The sequence below is a fragment of the Neopelma chrysocephalum genome, unplaced genomic scaffold (genome assembly GCF_003984885.1).
Source record: "Neopelma chrysocephalum unplaced genomic scaffold, ASM398488v2 Primary Assembly neopelma1_108, whole genome shotgun sequence".
Taxonomy (NCBI): Eukaryota; Metazoa; Chordata; class Aves; order Passeriformes; family Pipridae; genus Neopelma; species Neopelma chrysocephalum.
The window spans coordinates 3,217,718-3,236,228 of NW_020897773.1; the positions used below are offsets into that span (position 1 = coordinate 3,217,718).

General features: G+C 38.0%; 1 protein-coding gene across 40 annotated transcripts in view; it reads right to left on the reverse strand.

Moving 5' to 3' along the window:
* Positions 1 to 5,244: 5,244 nt before the first annotated feature.
* NRXN1 (neurexin 1) overlaps positions 5,245 to 18,511 on the reverse strand; it is a 713,001-nt gene continuing 699,734 nt past the window's right edge. For all 40 annotated transcript variants that reach the window (XM_027696600.1, XM_027696599.1, XM_027696611.1 and 37 more), the window contains one exon: positions 5,245 to 8,584. In XM_027696600.1, the coding sequence (XP_027552401.1) occupies positions 8,277 to 8,584 (308 nt within the window). In that variant the 3' untranslated portion in view covers positions 5,245 to 8,276. The remainder of the gene's footprint in view (positions 8,585 to 18,511) is intronic.

The following is an 18,511-nucleotide window of genomic DNA, read 5'->3' on the forward strand; positions in this document are numbered from 1 at the left end:
GACTAAATCGGGAAACTTATTGCGATTAATTCCCATACAGGAAAGAATTTATTTTGGTGAGAACTAGGTTAGAGAAGACTGTCAAAACTTTAGTTTCAAGTAGATCTGTCTTGTAAAATCTGGATGTGGAGCTTCCCAAAGACTGGGATTGTTCAGTGTGGTTCTGCCCCTGAGCAGTGGCCAGCTCTGCCTGGCCATTTCTTTCAGTTCACCTCCTCCAGTAGCTCCAGTTTTGCGTACGGAATGTTTCTACAAGCTACAGTTGCACACAAAGTTGGTGATTCCAGTGTTGGTAACATGGCTTCCTCACACATCACCTATTCAAAAATACTTCCACATTTACCTCAGCCTATTCAAAGAAAACAAGTCTTTTTAACAGTTTTTTCTTTAGGTGTAAGGAAAAGGGTTGAGGGGATGCCAGGTACCAGGGGTGCTGGTTGAAGAGGAAGATGAGTGCTAGAATTGCAAAGACACCAAGTGCGGTACAAGTATCAGGAAGGCCTTTATGTCTAACAGCAATTTTCATTTTGGGCTGGGTACTTCATGCTGAAAATACCCTACTTTTCATATAGTGAATTGTTATGAGCACACTGGAATATAGCAATGCACAAAGGGTGTTTCAACACAAAAGTTTTATTTAAGATCAGGAATACAGTTCTGAAGCAACTCCAGCTGTTCCCACTAACTACAATTACCTTTACAGAGAACTCTGCATGAAGGACTGGACACTTTGCAGATTAAATAAGATGAGCTGCATGAACACACCTAATGCCACCCAACCACTAATTGGCACTCAGTCTGGGGGACCAGACTACAACCAGTTCAAAGAAAATTGTAAGATACGACATGGAGGTCAATTCCACAACATCAACTGCCATGCCCTATAAATTTATTCTTACTGGGCTATACTTGCTAGTGCAGCTGTACTCTAACCTATGAGTCAAATCCCGCATTCCTTAGACAAAACTCTTAAAATAGATGAGAAACTGGTTTAGGTAATGACTGTTAAATTTGTGCTATCAACATTTTGAAAGATTCCCCTAAAAAAAGCCTGAAGACAGCTATAAATGAGCTCCCAAACAAATTTAGCCTTCAGGAAAGCTGAGTACAGACTTGCCTTTCCCAAACACCACCCATCAACAAAACCAAGATTTAAATTAATTACCTAGAATTCTTCTGCTTGTTATAGGGAGATTTGTTGGTCACCACGGACAAACCCTGCTTGTTTTTCCGGGGCTTTTTTCTTCATTTCTCTCACTGGAGTTTCTGCTCCTTGGACCTCCCCAAAAATCAAATATAAGACTGTAAATACCCACCATTATATTGGTTGCCAGCAATGCCTGAATCTAAAGGAAAATCTCTGTATGCTTGGTTCACATGTGGAGCAAGCTCTGCACTGGCTAGCAGGACAAACCTTCTGCCAGATGGACTGATGTAACAAGCCTGGTACATCTCCAGGTGTAACAGTAAGGAATAAAACCCACCTGTGAGACTGAAAAGCTGAGTAGAAGACAGTGGCAGGTGGGGTAGGATTTCCCAGAGGGGTCTGTTTGCGTTATTATTTTCTTCTTTAAGATTTTTACATCTCCTTTAGCTGAAACTTATCCTTTTCACTATGGTTTAAAGAGTGTGTTGCTGGATCTCATCCTTAGTCAGTTTTCTGGTCCAAGCCTTTGAATTCTGGCGTCCCAGAAAGTTATGGATCCCTGTATTGCTGTGGGGTGAGTTTAGTGCCTGCAGGAGGCTTTCACTGCTTGGCCTCCTTCCCCAAGCACAGGAGACCTGAGCTTCTCCTCTCTAGTGTGAAGCACAGGCAGGTAAAGCACTAAAGGAACACTGAAGTAACTCCTAATGAAATTCTTAAACTCTCTATGCCAACATCTTTTCGAGAAACTTTTTTTTTCCTTTGAGGCATTTGGTAACTAAGGGAAACCTGTGCCTGCTCTAGCTTCACCAAGCCATGGACTCTGGGGCAAGTTCCCCACCCAGCCCTGGCTGTGAGACACTCACAGCTGAATTTTCCCCTCTTCCTCTAGTCATGGCAGACCAGCGCCTGCAGCTCTTGTGTCTGTCCTCCTCACACCTGCCCATCCTGAGGGGTCCCTGAGGCCAGGGCTCTCCTGAACAGGATGGAGGTTTCTCAACCAGACCTCCAACCACAGTTTCTCTTTCATATGGTGCTGGCTGCATTGCAACATGTTTTGGGAGCCACTTAATGTGCCTCACAATGTAATCTGCTGTACCTTTCCTGGAAAATGTATTTTAATTTCAAAGGGAAAAGGAAGGTTTATCTGGAAAAAAACAATTGGCTGTTGTGCAGCAGCTGTTGGTGTGAAGCCTGCCCAGTCTCCCAGAATGGAGGGTGCCTGAACAGCAATCTCGCCCCTGGTCCTGAAAAAGCCAATGTGGCCATGCAGTCCATGCCTGTGTTCAGTCAGCTGCATCCCAAACTATGACTAATAGAAGTATTTTGCTGTTTATCATCCGATAAATGCTTACTGGCTTATAATCGGACTCACTCATAAGAGTCCGGCTAACGCACCAGCTGTTATTTTTAGCTGCCTAAATTTCATTTTCCTGTGTTATTTGCTGCAACCAGACCAACACATTCACATTTCAATAGCCTTGCTGTTGGTCCCTATGCTCGCTGACAAACGAGCTCATGTCTTTATTGTTTATCAAAATGATGTTTTTGAGGATTATTGACCTGTATTTCCAAACCTCTCAAGTGTATGCCAGCATGAAATTACTGCCCTTAAAGAAAATTTACCCACTGAGAATCCCACAACCTTTGAAATAACTCTACCCTTTATGTCGTCTTTTCTTTAAGAAAAACCCAAAGTCTACCACAATTCAGCCCCACTGGAGGAGCAATGTCATATGGAAATGTGCTTGTTCTGAACACAGTGGTCTATAGCTTCCTCACAAGGAGAAGCAAAGGGGCAGGCACCAATCTCTTCTCTCTGGTGACCAGAGATAGGATCCAAGGGAATGGCCTGAAGTTGTGTCAGGGGAGGTTTAGGTTGGATATTAGGAAAAAGTTCTTCACCCAGAGGGTGGTTGGGCACTGGAACAGGCTCCCCGGGGAAGTGGTCACAGCACCAAGGCTGAGAGAGTTCAAGAAGCGTTTAGACAATGCTCTCAGGAACATAGTGTGACTCTTGGGGTCTCTTAGGCAGGGTCAGGAGCTGGGACTCGATGATCCCTGTGGGTCCCATCCTCCTCAGGATATTCTATGATTCTATTACTGTAAGAGATGAAGATATTTGTATAGTAGTGAGTGACTGAGATAGGCGGGGGACCATATTTGTTTTCCAGATGTCAGAGTTGATGGCTGAAGTCTGTCGAAGGCCTTCGGTAGGAAGAAGCTTTCAAAGCGAGCTGGTAAAGCACTGGGTGAGTTCTGTCCCTGCACCTCACAAAACTGAGCTGACCTGTATCAATTACTTTTTTTTCCTCTTCTCTGGAATTTCTAGCTCAAAGCTTAACCCAGGGGGGATGCTTCTGATTTCATGATGAGCAGTGGCCAAGTAAAGCAGGAACAGACCATCCAGAGAAATCAGAGGCTGGCAGGTAAGCAGTTTTATCATCCCCAAGCATTCATCATTTTATAAATTGAATTAAATACAGTGTGGATTTCTCTTTCTCCCCACTCCCATGAGGGCCAAGAATACTTTTACACTGAAATACTCACGGACTTTGTAACAAAGGAGATCTTTAAAATAAAGCAAATAGTCTGCATGCCAAATAAAATTGTACTGGCAAATGTGGCTGATCCACCGTGATACTTCCAAGCACATCTAAACAGGACTGTACTGAACTTAGAGGCAAATTTCTATAATCCATATGAAAATCAGACCCCGAAACCCAATTTAAAACTGTTTTGTTGAACTATAAAGAAGTCACGTTGGAGGAATTAACAAACACAGTTGTCATTTACAGACTATGTATGTGCTCTCTTTCCCTTATTCTAAGTTGTATTTGGGGGTGTTGTTTAGTTTTGTTTCTTTCTTCATCATCTTAGGAATGTTTTTAGCTACTTGGCCACAGTGATGATTGATGATGGAGGACACCACTTACAGTGACTAGATGATGATGGATGATGTAGGTATTGAGAGGCCATTAGGATTTTGGTAAAAGGGAGAATACAGTATAGATGTAAGAAAAACAATGAATACATACAGTGTAGAATTAAAAAGTCTATAATTAAATGCTTTTTTTGTTTCGTGGTTTTTTTTGTTTGTTTTGTTTTGTTCGTTTTTTGGTGGGTTTTTTTGTAGTAGTGGTAGACCAAAAATCACTATTGTTATAGTTCCTTTAAATGTGTATAAAGCATTTTCCTAAGTGGAATGTTCAGTATTTACTGAAGCATACACATACACACAAGACCTAATCCCAGTATAAAGCAGTTTAGAACTTTCAAACTGTTTTATACCAATTAAAGACAGAAGCTATTTTCTCCACATATTCCGTAACTTAAATTATCTAAAATACTTCAGCCTATGTGTAATTAAGCAGATGAATAAATCTTATTGAAGTCAAAAAGCTACTGATGTGATTTAAAAAGATACATAGTTAAATTCTATTTGGAGTTTAGATCCAAAAGCTTAACTCCATCCCCATTCAGCAATACATTTAGGCAAATTTAGACACTTGCTTAAATCAATAGGATTAGATGTTTGCTTGAAGTTACCCATGAATTTAAATGTCATGCTAAGTAGGAAAGTACTTATGTAATGGATTAGCTCTGGTTGAAATTTTGTAATTATTATCTAAGAATGTTTTTAAGGACATGAAATAAATTCCTTTTCCCATTCAATTTTTAAACTATCTTCTAGACAAGAGAAAATATTTTCAGTTTTAACTTTTCATCCCAATACCTTACTCTCTTCCATCTTATTTCCACCATAGAAATCAAAAAGTGGCAGAAAAAGAAGGGAATTTTTTTTCATATATAGGGGTAGGGAAATATCAAGTTTTAATTTTTTTATTAAAAAAACCCCTAGAAAATTGCAAATTAAGCAAGCCTGTGCACAAGCAAACAATGTATTGATGTCATTAATAATTTTCTAACTGGGCCCGTTGAAGGCAAGACTTGTAGAAGGTTTTCATTAAAGTGTACAAAGAGTTCTGAGGTTACTCTTTCCCGACATGCCTGCAACTTCATACCAATTCATCAGTTTTTTTCAGAGCTTCAAAATGAACATCTACTGATTTAAGAGCAAGAGAAAAAACAAGCCAGCATTTGTATTAAGAAACATTTTTATTAACAAAACAGTAAATTCCACTTGCTTAGCATTTCCAATAATGAATAAATTGGCCTTGCAACAAATAAAAAAATTGTAAATATCTATCACAGAAAGCACTATAAGGTTAGGGGCATTGGGCCTCTCTTTGATGTCTTAGGGTTGAAAGTTTCACACGTTATTTAGTGTTTTGTTAAAAAAGGCAACACAATACAGTCATAGAAATGAAGCCATCTCAGTCAAACAAATTAGGTTATTATAGAGAAAGGATCCAATTTTATGTTAGGTAGTTGGTTTATGTCTGTTTGTTGTTGCTGCTGTTTTTAAACAAAAAGTAATTTTAAATCCACTTGCTGGCACTTCTGATACATCCATAATTGTTTTTTTTGTTAAATTACGAAATTAAAGAGGAAAAAGGAGAACCTTCAGAAACAGTGTTAAAATTGTGTTTGCTTATTATAATAGTAGCAGATCTTTTTTTCCTTGATGTATGGATTTAGTTAAAGATTGACCTACCAAACTGCCTGGAAGTTGGCCTGACAATGCTATTTCATTAATGCAATCGATACCAAGCAGAAAAGACCATTTCATCTTGTCCAAACCATATTCTGTCATGTCGAATCTCCTGTCAACCGATTATTCTTGTTCTTCTATGTATCTTCAACCACTGAAATCTGAATACCACCTGGCTTTCAACTTCTTCTTTCCCCTCTCCAGCTGAAGTCTCTTGCTTCCAGCAATGACCTCCAGTATACCTGCCCCTGCCATTCCCTGAGTACAGCTGTCTTGTAAAGGTGGGAGAAATTACGAATGCCACACAATCTAAGAAATGAACATCAGATGGATTTTTTGAACCTGTACTCATTTTTGTGTAAATGCTAATGAAAATAATTTTTTTTTTTACATATGGAACATGACACACCTTGATGTGGTGGGCAAACTTCAAGAGAGGTGTTTTCATGTCAGCTACATGTATTTTTAAAGTGCTTTGACTCCCAGATAGATAGCTGTACCAGTTTCCAATTTTTTTTCATCAGCTACAGTGAATAACACACAACAAAATGTTTTGTGTCTCCTGTTTAAAGCTAATTTTTAATTCCTCCTTCCTGTCTGTAAAATGTCAATATCTATATCCCTCCCAGGAGGCCTTCTGATGATTTGGTTGATTTCTATTGAACTACCCTCTTTCTGTCTAAGGTATTCCCTTTGAACTTCCATGTAAATAAAATGTTATGCTATGATTTATTGCTGTGAAACTAATGAAATATTACTAGAAAAAAACCCAAACTTAACATGTAAATTACAGCATTATATTTAATATGTTTAACTAAAATGCATTAATGTTTTATATATGCAAGATAAGCTGTGTCACTTTAAAACATGATGAACTTGTCTGGTTATGATGTCTTGCAATACTACACAATCAACTTAGCTAAAAATACTTTTTCATATGTCAAAATGCCCACCATTGAAAAATACTATCGTGCACCTCAAGATTATTTCCTTTTTGGAGAAAGGGATAAATTCTGCAGTAGAATCAGCCTGGATAATTAAAATGGGTATTTTAGATCTTTTACCACCTTGTGCTGTAGTAGCTGTCGTTCATATAACTGAATGCCAGATAAACACTATATGATACTTCCTAAGATTCTCAAGAAACTCATCATTCTCATAATTTCTAAGAACAAGGTTTCTGTAAGGCAAACCATGCTCTCCAATAGTGAAGCTTTGACTGGAAGCCAAAGGCCAGTTTAAGTCACTAAATATTTAGCTAATTAATGAATGTTATTTCTAGGAAAATTGGCCATTCTGATCAACTTCATTGATGCATATCAGGAGCAAGAGATGGGGATAGGAGGGAGAAGACAAATTACAGTAGAGATATATTTTTGCTTTCTAGTCCACGTCTTTCATACAAACTACTAAAACTTAATTGCAACATAATAGAGGCTGTACAGGTAAGAAAAAAATTAGCTGACTCTTATATACATTCATACACATCCCCCTTAGTATAACCACTACACTGTAAATTAAAAAGAAAAAAAAAAAAGGGGAAAAAGTCTGGGACAATTTATAATGGCTGCAAAAAAACTGAAGTATGTCTGTTGCTCCAGATGTCATAAAACTCTCTATACCTAGCAACACTTATAACATTGAGTTTACCAAAAATGGCTGAAGAGCAGATATAGTTTGCATTTTCTATACAACAGGCTATAAAACATCACTTATCACAGTCCAGAAAGCACATATAGATGTTTTTATATAAACATATGTAATAACATATTAAGCGTGCATGAAAATTTCCCAATGATTGCATCTATGCCCTCGTTTTCCTTTTTTTTTTTTTTTTGTGGAAATGTGCCTTATATTCCAGATTTTTGTTTTTGTTTTTGAAAATAAGGCCTCCGTACTATTTTCCTCACAACCAGAAAGGGGCTTTTTGAAAGTATTTCTACATAAGTCTTCAGAAAAGCCAGCACTTTGTTTCAAATGCAAGTTTCCAATCACTGCTTCACTGCACCAGACGGCAAACTACGTTTGCTTGTTGAGTCACCATATATAATGACAGTCTTCTCTGACAATAAGACTAACTTACTTCTCAAGAAAGCGCTAGCACTTTGGCTAAATCCAGAATCATAGGTAGCTTCTTTTTTCTTTTTTTTTTTTCCTGTTTTGTTTTTTTTAAATTTGTTTTGTTTCATATTGTGCCTTGATGTTGTAGTAATACTCCTTGCTTTATGAATGCGTGGTGTCATCATTGTCTTTCAGAAACGTTCCAGCAACATAAAGACAGGCAGAGTAAATGAAAACACTGTGGATGTTAGGGAATTTATCAGCTCCTGTTTCTGAAAAACAAGAGCATGAAATGCTTGTTTTTAAAAACAGTCTTTCCTTTCTGATTGCATTCCCTGTCTTTTTTGTTTGTTTGTTTTTGAATGTGCTTCATAAAAAGTAAAGTAAATAAGTTTGTATTATGTCTCAGATAAAATGAAGACTATTTCTATACAAGCGTTCTTTTAGATGCTGAGATCAGACATAGTACTCCTTATCCTTATTTTTCTTGTTTTTGTTGGAACTTTTAGCGCTGTTGGGCTGTTTTTCCTTGATCACAGCCCCATTGGATTGTGCTGAGTTACTGATGTAGTTTCGACTCTCATCTACGTGATACGATCCTTCATCTCGATTCCTGTACTTGTACATGGCATACAGGAGAATGAGGATACACAGCGCTGCCGCCGCCACGATCCCAACCACCATGCCTGTTGTGCTGCTGGATTCACGAATCACCTCGGATGAGCCAGGGTACTCCCTTCCTCCTCCTGCCCTGGTAGGATTTGCTGTGGGTAGATAATGAAATAAGGGAGAGGTTATTATTGAGTTTACACGTTGAGCAGTTAGTCACATCTACCTGCTACAGTCATGCATCTTTCTAATTGCATTCACTGGGTCAGGACTGACACTCTCAATGTACCCAAACTCTACCAGTCCAAAACCAGTTAGGTTTGCAGCCCATTCCATTTTCACGTCTGTCAGCACAAGCAAACAGGCTTTTAAACGAGGAAAAGGACAGAAGGGAACATCTCATTTTAGCCTTCAAAGGTATAGTTTGTCCAAGTGTGTTATTAAGCAAAGAATGCCTAAATAATCTGAAATAACAGGTGTGCTAAAATTTATATGCAGGAACATGAACACCTTGGAGGAAGGATTTCCTTCTCTCCCTCTCTCCCTCCCTCCCTCTCTCCCTCTTTCTTTCCCTCCTTCTGTAAAGAACAGAAAGTGACACTATAGTACTTATGGAGAAGACAGTAATGATAAGACAGCTTACCAAAGAGAATGGAGTAAAAAATGAAAATGTCTGATAGCAGCCAATAAGTTGGCTACAAATAAGGTATCCTCAGCTCTCCTTTATGCTTCCCTCGCCAAGTTTCTCAGTTTCTCCTTCCCTCTTAATATTTTCTCTTTTTTCAATTAATTATATTTACTTTTATTACTTTTAGAAAGCTGTCCAGCCCTACTTTCTCTTTTCTAATCCTGAGTCCTCCTTGAATATGGCTACACTTTAGAGCGCTTTTTGATTCAACTTCCCGCATTCCCTCTTTTCATCACTGATGCCATTGTCAGACATTCCTTCAAGTAATGTTATATGCCCCAAAGAAACCTCTCAAATTGCACAGAGCAAGGACTCAGCCTCCTAAGAACCCACCTCTCATGCCAGACTTTGGTCTTTTCAGTTGTGAGATGAATTGAACTGACCTATGTCTTCACACTGTAAAGTCTTCTTGATAGGAACTATTGTGTTATCTGGCACATTTTGTCTCCTTGCACAGCCATGTGAAATGAAACCCTAATTCCAGGAGGAATTTCTAGTTTAAATGCTCACAGCACACACAATGCTTATGTGTTTCTCATGATCTCTTTCCTTTATTGCATTTTGCAGCAGGAGAAGAAGAATTCTATCTTTGTATAGGATCGCTTTAAGAGGCAATAGCTGAGATGGATCTTCTCTAACTTAGTAAGTGTCATGGACAGAAATGAAGTGACCTGGGTTTTTGCAATATTGCTCTGATTATTTCAGCGTTTCCAAACTTCTGAGGGGCTGTGCACCCTCAGCACTGCCAGCCTTGGCAGAGCTCAGGAGAACAAAAGCAACGAGTGAACCAGGGTTTCCCACTGAGCAGTGCAGAACACTCTCATTAAGCATGCAAGCTGCCTTATAGAAACTGAATTTTAAATCATTATGCACGGCTAAAAATTCAATCCCTAAAATATAAATGTTAACTAAGAGTACTATTAAACACTAGTCCTACAATATATTTATAATGTTAGCTTTATCAAGCCTTGCCTACAGGTAGCATTTTATTGAAGTGTATTAGAGAAGTGTCTTGCTCAAAGTCCACAAAAGCACACTATACTCCATAGTCACTTTTTTTTTCTTTGTACCGTAAAGACACATTAGGAAGATTATGATTTTTAGGATACTACATTAAAGGTAATGCCAGCCAAACTATCTACACTGGTCAAAAAATTGCAACAAGTTTGGACAACCAGAATTGAAAGCAGCCACCAATTACAGACATCTACAAATGGTCTATGAATAATAAACATAGCAAAAAACCCACAAACCTCCAAAAGAAATAAATTCCTTCCCCACCTTAGTATTACTCATCATTTATTTATTGATGATTTGTGTTCTTACTGCTGAAACACCACTTCCTGGCAGTTATCCCAAATAGATTTAAAGAAGTTGACATTTTATTTGGCTGAAAGAACAGAGGCACCACTAGAAGACTCAAAAAATGCCTGTAATTCATATAAAATAGCATTTTAACTTTTTTTTCCTCTCTCTGGAAGTTCTTAGTTGTTATGAGTCAGTACAATTGGTGTTTTGTATGACTACACAAGAGATCTTGAAGTTTAGCTTCAGAACATTTCAAGATTTTTTTTATCATTTCAGGGTAGATGCCACCCTAAGAAAGGTGGTCTGCTCCAGTCTGCGGTTGGTTTAGATCCTGTTTCTTCATTGTAGCTATTGTAGAAAATGGAAATTCTTTTACACATAGGGTGTCATTTATTGTTTTACAAAAGACAATGCATTGTTGCAGAACAAAGACTGAGTACTTCCATTGTGAATGAAAATGAGACAAAGTCTTATCTTACTGTATGTGATTTCAGGAAATTAATTTCTGTCTGAGAAGTAATAGAAGCAACTGAATAAACTCTGTCAATACCTGATGGACTAACAGCTGCTCCTTCTCTTTAAAATACAGTGATTTGGGCCAAATGCCATCAATTAACTTTACAATTAATGTCTACTAAATGACACTTAACAGCTTGCTCAGAGGAAGATGTTCTTCTAACATTGCAACCTAAAGAAACATTTAAGGTATATTTTTCAACACTACCTAAACTCCTGCCTTTCACCTGATGGTTTCCTTTTATTTTAAGAATGTTTTCACAATTATCTCATTTATCCCATCTGTCTGAGAAATATTCAACCACTACATTAATGTTATTTAAACTTATAACATTTCAAAGCATCTGTTGTTACATTTGTTTGGACTTCTGTGAAAGGAGCAGTTCATCAAGGAAAAGGACTTTTTGCTATTTTTCTTCCATTTTCATTAAAATATGCTTTTAAACTAGCAAGGCCTCTCAAATGAAGGAGGAGGAAAAAGGAAGGTTTTACAAAGCCCATGGGTTTGTCTGTGAGCATTTTTGGTAGAGACAGCTAATGGAGTACACACTAAAGCAAGCGTCCTCTTCCAAGACAGGGAGGAAAGGGCCACTGGAAAAAGGCCAGCCTAAACTTCTTCTGAAATATATATAAATCCCCATCCATAATGTCGCTGAAACAGCTCCCTTCTATTTCAGCAGGACCTTTGTTTGACTAAGATTGGAGTACCCAAGGGAAATTTACCTGGATTTTTTTCCCCCTGCAAGACAGGAACTATTGCAAGGGACAGCAGATGATCTCAATGGAGAGCAAGTGAAGATTATAAGGTTTTACTCTTTGCTTCCCAGCTCTTGGAGAAACATATGATGCAGTTTTCTTCCTAGCATCTTGGTAGCTGAATGAGGCAGAGTCATTGGCTCCTGGCACAATAGCAGAGGTATGTCTATGGACAACCTTGTCTGCTACTCGATTGCAGTCACTGTTAGTGTCTGCAGCATGAAAAAGATACTAATCTCATCCTAGACATAGTTTCTCACTGTAAATGAGAAGTGAAATACCTTATAGGTGAATGTTAAATGTTGTTAAAAAATTACTCTGTTTTTTAAGAATAAAAAATAATCTAAACAAAAACCCCAAACCTGAACCCATCTATTTGTTGAAACAATAAATTGAAGATAGTTTGACAAGACAAAATCATAAAGACACTAAATATGCTCAGACCTTGCCATAACAAAAGAGGAAACAAAAGTCATCTTGTGGTGCAATGATTCCTTCTTAAAACAACTTCTCTGATGCACAGCTCTTCCTCTCATACATACAACCAGCCTTTTTGGATTGCCTCAAATACTAGCTTAGAACAGACTGATTTTTAAAAGCCTCTTCTACCACTTATGAAAAGCTTTGCATGAAATAATAGCAATTGAGCACAGTTTTACGTTGTGTAATAATGGATTAGAAAGTTATTATTCTTGACTGTATTTCTAAGTGGTTTAAAATTTAGAGGGAAAAATCTAACTATTTTCAGTGCCTAGTTTTCATTAATACTGTCAAAAGAAAATTGGAATTGCAGGCTCCCATGGTGTTTGTGAATTGAAATTAGCAGACTTAAAAACAAAACAAAAAACCAACAAAAGGACCCCAAACCTGTTTTCTTTACATTTATGCCTTCCCACAAACTGTGAATAGGAAATTACTCACAAGACAGAAATGTTTAACTACTGCATTTGCAATGAGGCATGAAGGCAATTATTTACAGGACACATATTAATTTTCACTCTGTGTGCTATCATTGTAGACCTGTTTGTGGTCGATTTTCTGTAGCATTGTTGGATTCTGGTGAACTGGTTTCTGAGCTCACTGCAATTTCAACACCTCATTACAACGAATACATCTGAAAAACAAACCTCAGCACTTCCTCTGCAGAACTAGTGGGATAGTTGGAGTCCAGTTTCAAAACCAGGATGAAGACCTGCTTTACATTTGTGCAAGAGATAGCTCAAAACTCACACTGGCCTAATACAGGGGTATCTCAGCCTGTTCCCTTCCTACCCAGCTTCAACTGGCTCTCAAGGGGAGGCAAGAACTGGCTCCCCAGGGGATGTCCATCAATGACTAAGCTGCCATGGTACAGAAGCAATATGAGGTGGTTCCACATGTGGCTGCTGTAGCTCAGTGATGAACTCTCATCTGACTTGGAACAGTCTATATCCAAAGCCGGGATCTCACCCACATCAGAGAGGTACCACAAAACTAACTGCATTTCCAAGCACTCACTCTGTGCTCCATGATCATAATGGTATCTTGATTCAACAAGAACAGGAGCTGAGACCTGCACACACAACACACTGTGATGTGGTAGAAAGGTGTGGTGCCAATGAACAGGGCAGCTACAGTTGCCATCTCGAACTCACACCATTGCATTTGTTCTAAGAAATCTGTCAGCCACTGACTGAGTTGGAGGGAACAAGACAATAATCTATTTTCAGAGAAAGTGTTTAAGGGAAAATTATTAAGGTATCAGTTCTACTCTTTGGTGTGCAAACCCAGGTTCTTTACTTCCTAGAAACTGAAATTTCCGAACGTTCTCAGAAGGAAAGATGCCATGCATTAAAATACCTCTAAAGTGATATTAGCTAACTTAGCTAGTTATAAAAATAGTCTAGTAGTGGAACACCATCCACAGCTAAAAAGGCTGTTTTGCTAAGAAGCTAAACATTCTCTGTGCACAGAATAGAATGCTTATTTCCAAGTGCAATGATTTGTAATATATCAATTTCAAATAATTTACAAATCCTACCAACTCCTTAGGACTGCAGGTTTTGCAAGTAACTTCTTTTTCCCCTGTGGTTGAGAGGTGGAAGGTTGTTTTCTCAACCTTTTAAAATGTCAACCATAAGTCTAAAGGGAGATAGGTTAGTTGGTAGTACAGTGGCAATTGATAGAGCATGTCAAATCAATGAGGTTTATAAGTTACTATGCTCTGCAGAGCTGAGGGGAATATTTCAAACAGTTTTATAAGAAGCTTTTGTGAAAATACTTTTCATAAAACTGAATTTAATTTTTCGCCGAAATGGAAAATGTTTTTAGCAGTCTTTTTCCCTGTGGTCTTGCCCTGTTTATTAGTATATTTTAACATTTTCAGTTGCATTGCTCCTCTTTTAGCATTCCTTCCCTCCAAACAAGGATTCTTTCACCTTTTATTAGTTCAGGTGTCCTACCCCTCCCCACTTCTGCATTTGTCATTCACCTTTGCACCTCCGCTTCTTTGTTTTCTATGTGAAGCAATTTTCCTGTTTTTGTGCGTTTTCTGAGAAATCTTTGGTAATTTGGTACTTTGTTCCAGAAATTTTGACTGATCAGCAGAGTCAGTAGGTAGTCTACATGTTAAATTGAAGTATTCCTAAATGGGAAAAAAGTGCTTTTGCAAGTAAGATAACATAAGGAAGGCAAACCACAAATATTACACTACTGATAGTGTGTGTTCAAGCTAGAGCTAAGCTGCTGTAATTGTGGGCAACCAGTTCAGACAGCTAAGCCAGTATCATTTTCTCAGTAAGTTGCCTGCAGCTCTAGCTCCCTGAAGACTCAGAGGAGCACTAGTGTTAAAGCAAGAAAAGAGCAGGGAAACTGGAAAGATAAATTTTTGGTGGCAGCTAACTGTAAGATTGGCTTCATCGTACCAAAAATGTACAGTGTTAGTGACAGTGACATTTGGGCACCCCTGACCTTAGGAAAAGTTTTGCTATGAGCTTTGTAAGATCAAAATTTCACTGCCTGCTATTCTTATAATTCTCATCTTGTTAAAGAAAAAGGAAAAAAATTCCAAACCAACTTATCTAGGAAACAGTTTTCAGCAGGAGAATGCCAAAATGTAGTTGTAAAGAGTGAGGAATCTGATGGCTTGGCCTGCAGAGCACAGAATGATTCTTGCTCATGAAATGAGCTGGAGGTGCATAAACCCATATTCATCTTCACAACTGTGGGTGATTCCCTGACTGTCTTCCTTCACTAAGCAGCTACTACATGAAGAGATAAATGTCTACACCACAGACATTATATATATGGCTTGAATGTTGGAGTTGAAAGCACACTGCATTCAATTTGTTCCAAATACTGTCATCAAGTCAGATCCATTACTGACAAAGTTGATAATGTGCCTGGGAAAAGAAGGGGCCAGGCTTTCAAGACATCCAAAATATATATGCACACATACTGGAAATGCAACTGCTATAAATACTGAACTATACCCAGTAACCAAAGGCTCGGATATAACTTGCAGATACAGCTACCCTTGTTCAGCCTGAATCCTATGATTTCCAAAACCTTATATGCTTCTCTGGGAGTGGGAAGAGAAAGACAAATGGAATTCAGGATTGACATAAATTGCATTTGATGTAATTAGTGTTCTTTTTCTCCTGATAAAATTATTAAAATTAATAAGACTGCCTTGTATTTCTTTGTTTCTCTTATCATACTCTATAAAACAATTCTGGTGTCTCTGATGTTAGCACAAGGAGAAAAGTTTTAGATATCTATAAAGCTTTGTTTTATTTCAGAATATGATTCTTGGGTTCTCACTGCTTTCATTTTTCATTTATCCCTTTTCTGTAACTTTTTAAAGGGTACATTCACAACATATGCTGTATCTGGATCTGAATTTACTGTTTAAGCCAGCTCCCATTTAAACCACCAAAGTCCCAGATCCAGACCATAGCTCTTAACCTCAGCAGAAGTGCTGATTTTGAAACCTATAGGCCGGGATAGCATGTCAACACAGCAGAACAAAGTTTCATTCAGGTCTTTATACAGTTAGAAGAAAATAGCCTAAGGTTCGACTATTTCAGGTACATGCATCCTCATTATAGGTTACTTTTGCCTTGATTTTTTTCCTGCTTCCATTTATGAGCAATATCCTTAGAGAATACCTAGTTCTCAAACTTGTCAGCATCCACCTGCCACTTTACAGGCTGTCAAATGACTAGTCACACACTACAATACCCCAGTATTTCTGCAGAGGCTTAAATTAGGTGTTAGCAAGTGGTTTAAAATTAGTAGCAACAGTCCTAGTACTAGGTATGCAAGAGATAATGAGAATTCACACTGTACTGATTGCTAGAAAACAGCAGCAAGAAGTTTACAATTTGCTCTCATCTCCTTTGTCTGGCAGCAGGTTCAGCAACCCCATTCACTGCCAGCAGTCTGTTAGCGTGGTTACTGGTTTGATAAGCTGCCTCTGGCATACACCAACTACTTTATAACACCATATTAATTGAATTTATCAGGCACTGGAAACGGTTAGCTGAAAGCACAATGGCTTGCTTGCACACCTCTGATGCCTCTGTTTGAATGCAGAAAACCTGAGCTGCAAAAGACTGCTGGCACTGTGCCATTCAACCCAGAGAGGCAAAGCCCTGGCCTCTGCCCTGTGTCCTCTGTCAATGCAGTGCAGCCAGCTTCCCACCTCCTTAGCAAAACTCTGCATTCCCTGTTGGCTAGGTGTGACTGCTCAGATTACCATCTTTCTAGCTGTTCCAAATAGCAGTAAGGGTAAAACAAATTCTATGTAGAATTTTAAGGACCTGATTTAGTATCACATTGCTCGAATTTGGTCTGAGAAAGCCTCGGCATAGAAATTGAGCAATACAATGTTAATCTGGGCCAGTATTTTGGCTACAGACCTTTTCATACCTCTGCGAAATATTGTCTTTCTTTTTCTACCATGTTCATCAAAACAGGGATGATAAACAGTCCTGAGGAAAAGTGGTTTTTTTCACCAAAAGAAGAAATTCAATGCATATGCATTACACAGCTACAAGAAACAGTTTCAGCATTACTAGTGTCCACAATACAGTATGCAAGAAAATATATACATTAGATGTAGCAAATCAAACCAGAATGAAGTGTAGCTCAAGGAAAATAATGAGGTTGCATCAATCAAGGGACTGGTAGCACATGGTCTAATTTCAAACAAACTAGAACAACTCATTTATTTATTCAACAATCTATGTGGAATCTTGATTCTAAGTTTAAGCTTGATTTTAAAAACCAATTTTTAGGATTATACTCTTTATTTTAGGATTTTAAATCAGATTGACATGAAAATGAATGGAATCTGTTCCAGATTCAATGATTTCTTTACTTCACCCTTATGCAAGTAAATCCTCTGCCTTTCCAAAATTCCTTATTCGATAAGAAAAAAGTCTCAGTCAAGTCAGCAAATTCCTTAACTGTTTCTGAAAACCTCAGTTTTGCAATTACTAATTTGCTCATTTTCTGCATTTTTCAACCAATGTCAGAGTGTGAAGTCTGCCTATGGAAAATGAATCCACATACTCTTTGTTTGGCCTTATTTCATTGGTTTCAGTAAACATAATGTGTTTTACAGCCTGTTCTTCAGTTAAGTGGGTCTTTGGTTCTAGGTTAAAAAGATGTTGAAAATGGTGGAAACATCCATGAAAGCTGTCAAACAACACATGTATTTATTTTCATGGCTAACAACTAAGAATCACAAAAGATTTAGAACTGCCTAGAACCTATTTTCATATATTAATGATACATGCACATAAACTGGGGCTTAATAAATTATTTTACTGAAAATCTTGAATACTGATCTTGAAAAATATGACTGCTTTGTTTCAGAGAGCATGGACATAGATCTAATTTCATTTTTTTGGTGTCTGACAACTGCATTCATGGACAATTAATTCTTTAAGGTCTATGTAATACCTATCTGTAGGCAGGTTCTTTGTCTGGGAATATCAAAAAGAATAGGTCAAGCAACTGCTCATGTGCAATCAACAGTTTTTCCTGAAAATTTTTCTAGGGAAAATCAGGAAGGTAAGTCCTCAAGAACATATGCATGTACTTGTGTGAAGGGAGAGAGAAAACAAGAAACAATATTAAATGGAGGATTGTGAGACAAATGGTTTTCCCCCAAATAGCCTCAACAATGAAACACGACCATATTCCTCCACCTCTATCCTGGTCTGCATTTCCTTCCTCTCACTCCCATTATCTCGTATGGAGACTGTACACTTGCCTCTGACTGACTAACTTATCACTCCTACACCTGAATTAAAGGACATGATATTCGTGGACATTTCACTGTTCATAATCCAGACAAGTACTGAAAAATCTAGGGAATTCCTCTGAAGTGAGTGGGTACGACACTTATCCACATGCATTTGTGAAGAAGTGATGTGGAAGGCCTAGTTTGCTTCTCTGCATACACATCCCAGTCTCAGTATCACAGTGGGACCTTGTGCTTCAGCTTTGCCTCCTCTAAATACCTTCAGAACTGAATCACTAATGGTCTTTTACATCTTTAAAAGAAAGAAAAATAACAGATCCTTCTTTCTTGGGACACTCCTTCAGGAGCATTGAGTAATGTGCCCATTTTTCTTGAATTATTATTTATAAAATCAGTACATTTCCTTGAACTACTCAAAATGTTACCACCTGGTTTTGTCTATGCTGTGGAGATGTCTAGCTGCAAACCACTGAACATGTAACAACAATACTAATAAATGTCACTTACTAAATATTTTCTGCACAAGAACTGTCTTTTCATGTTGTCTGCGTATGTCTGAAG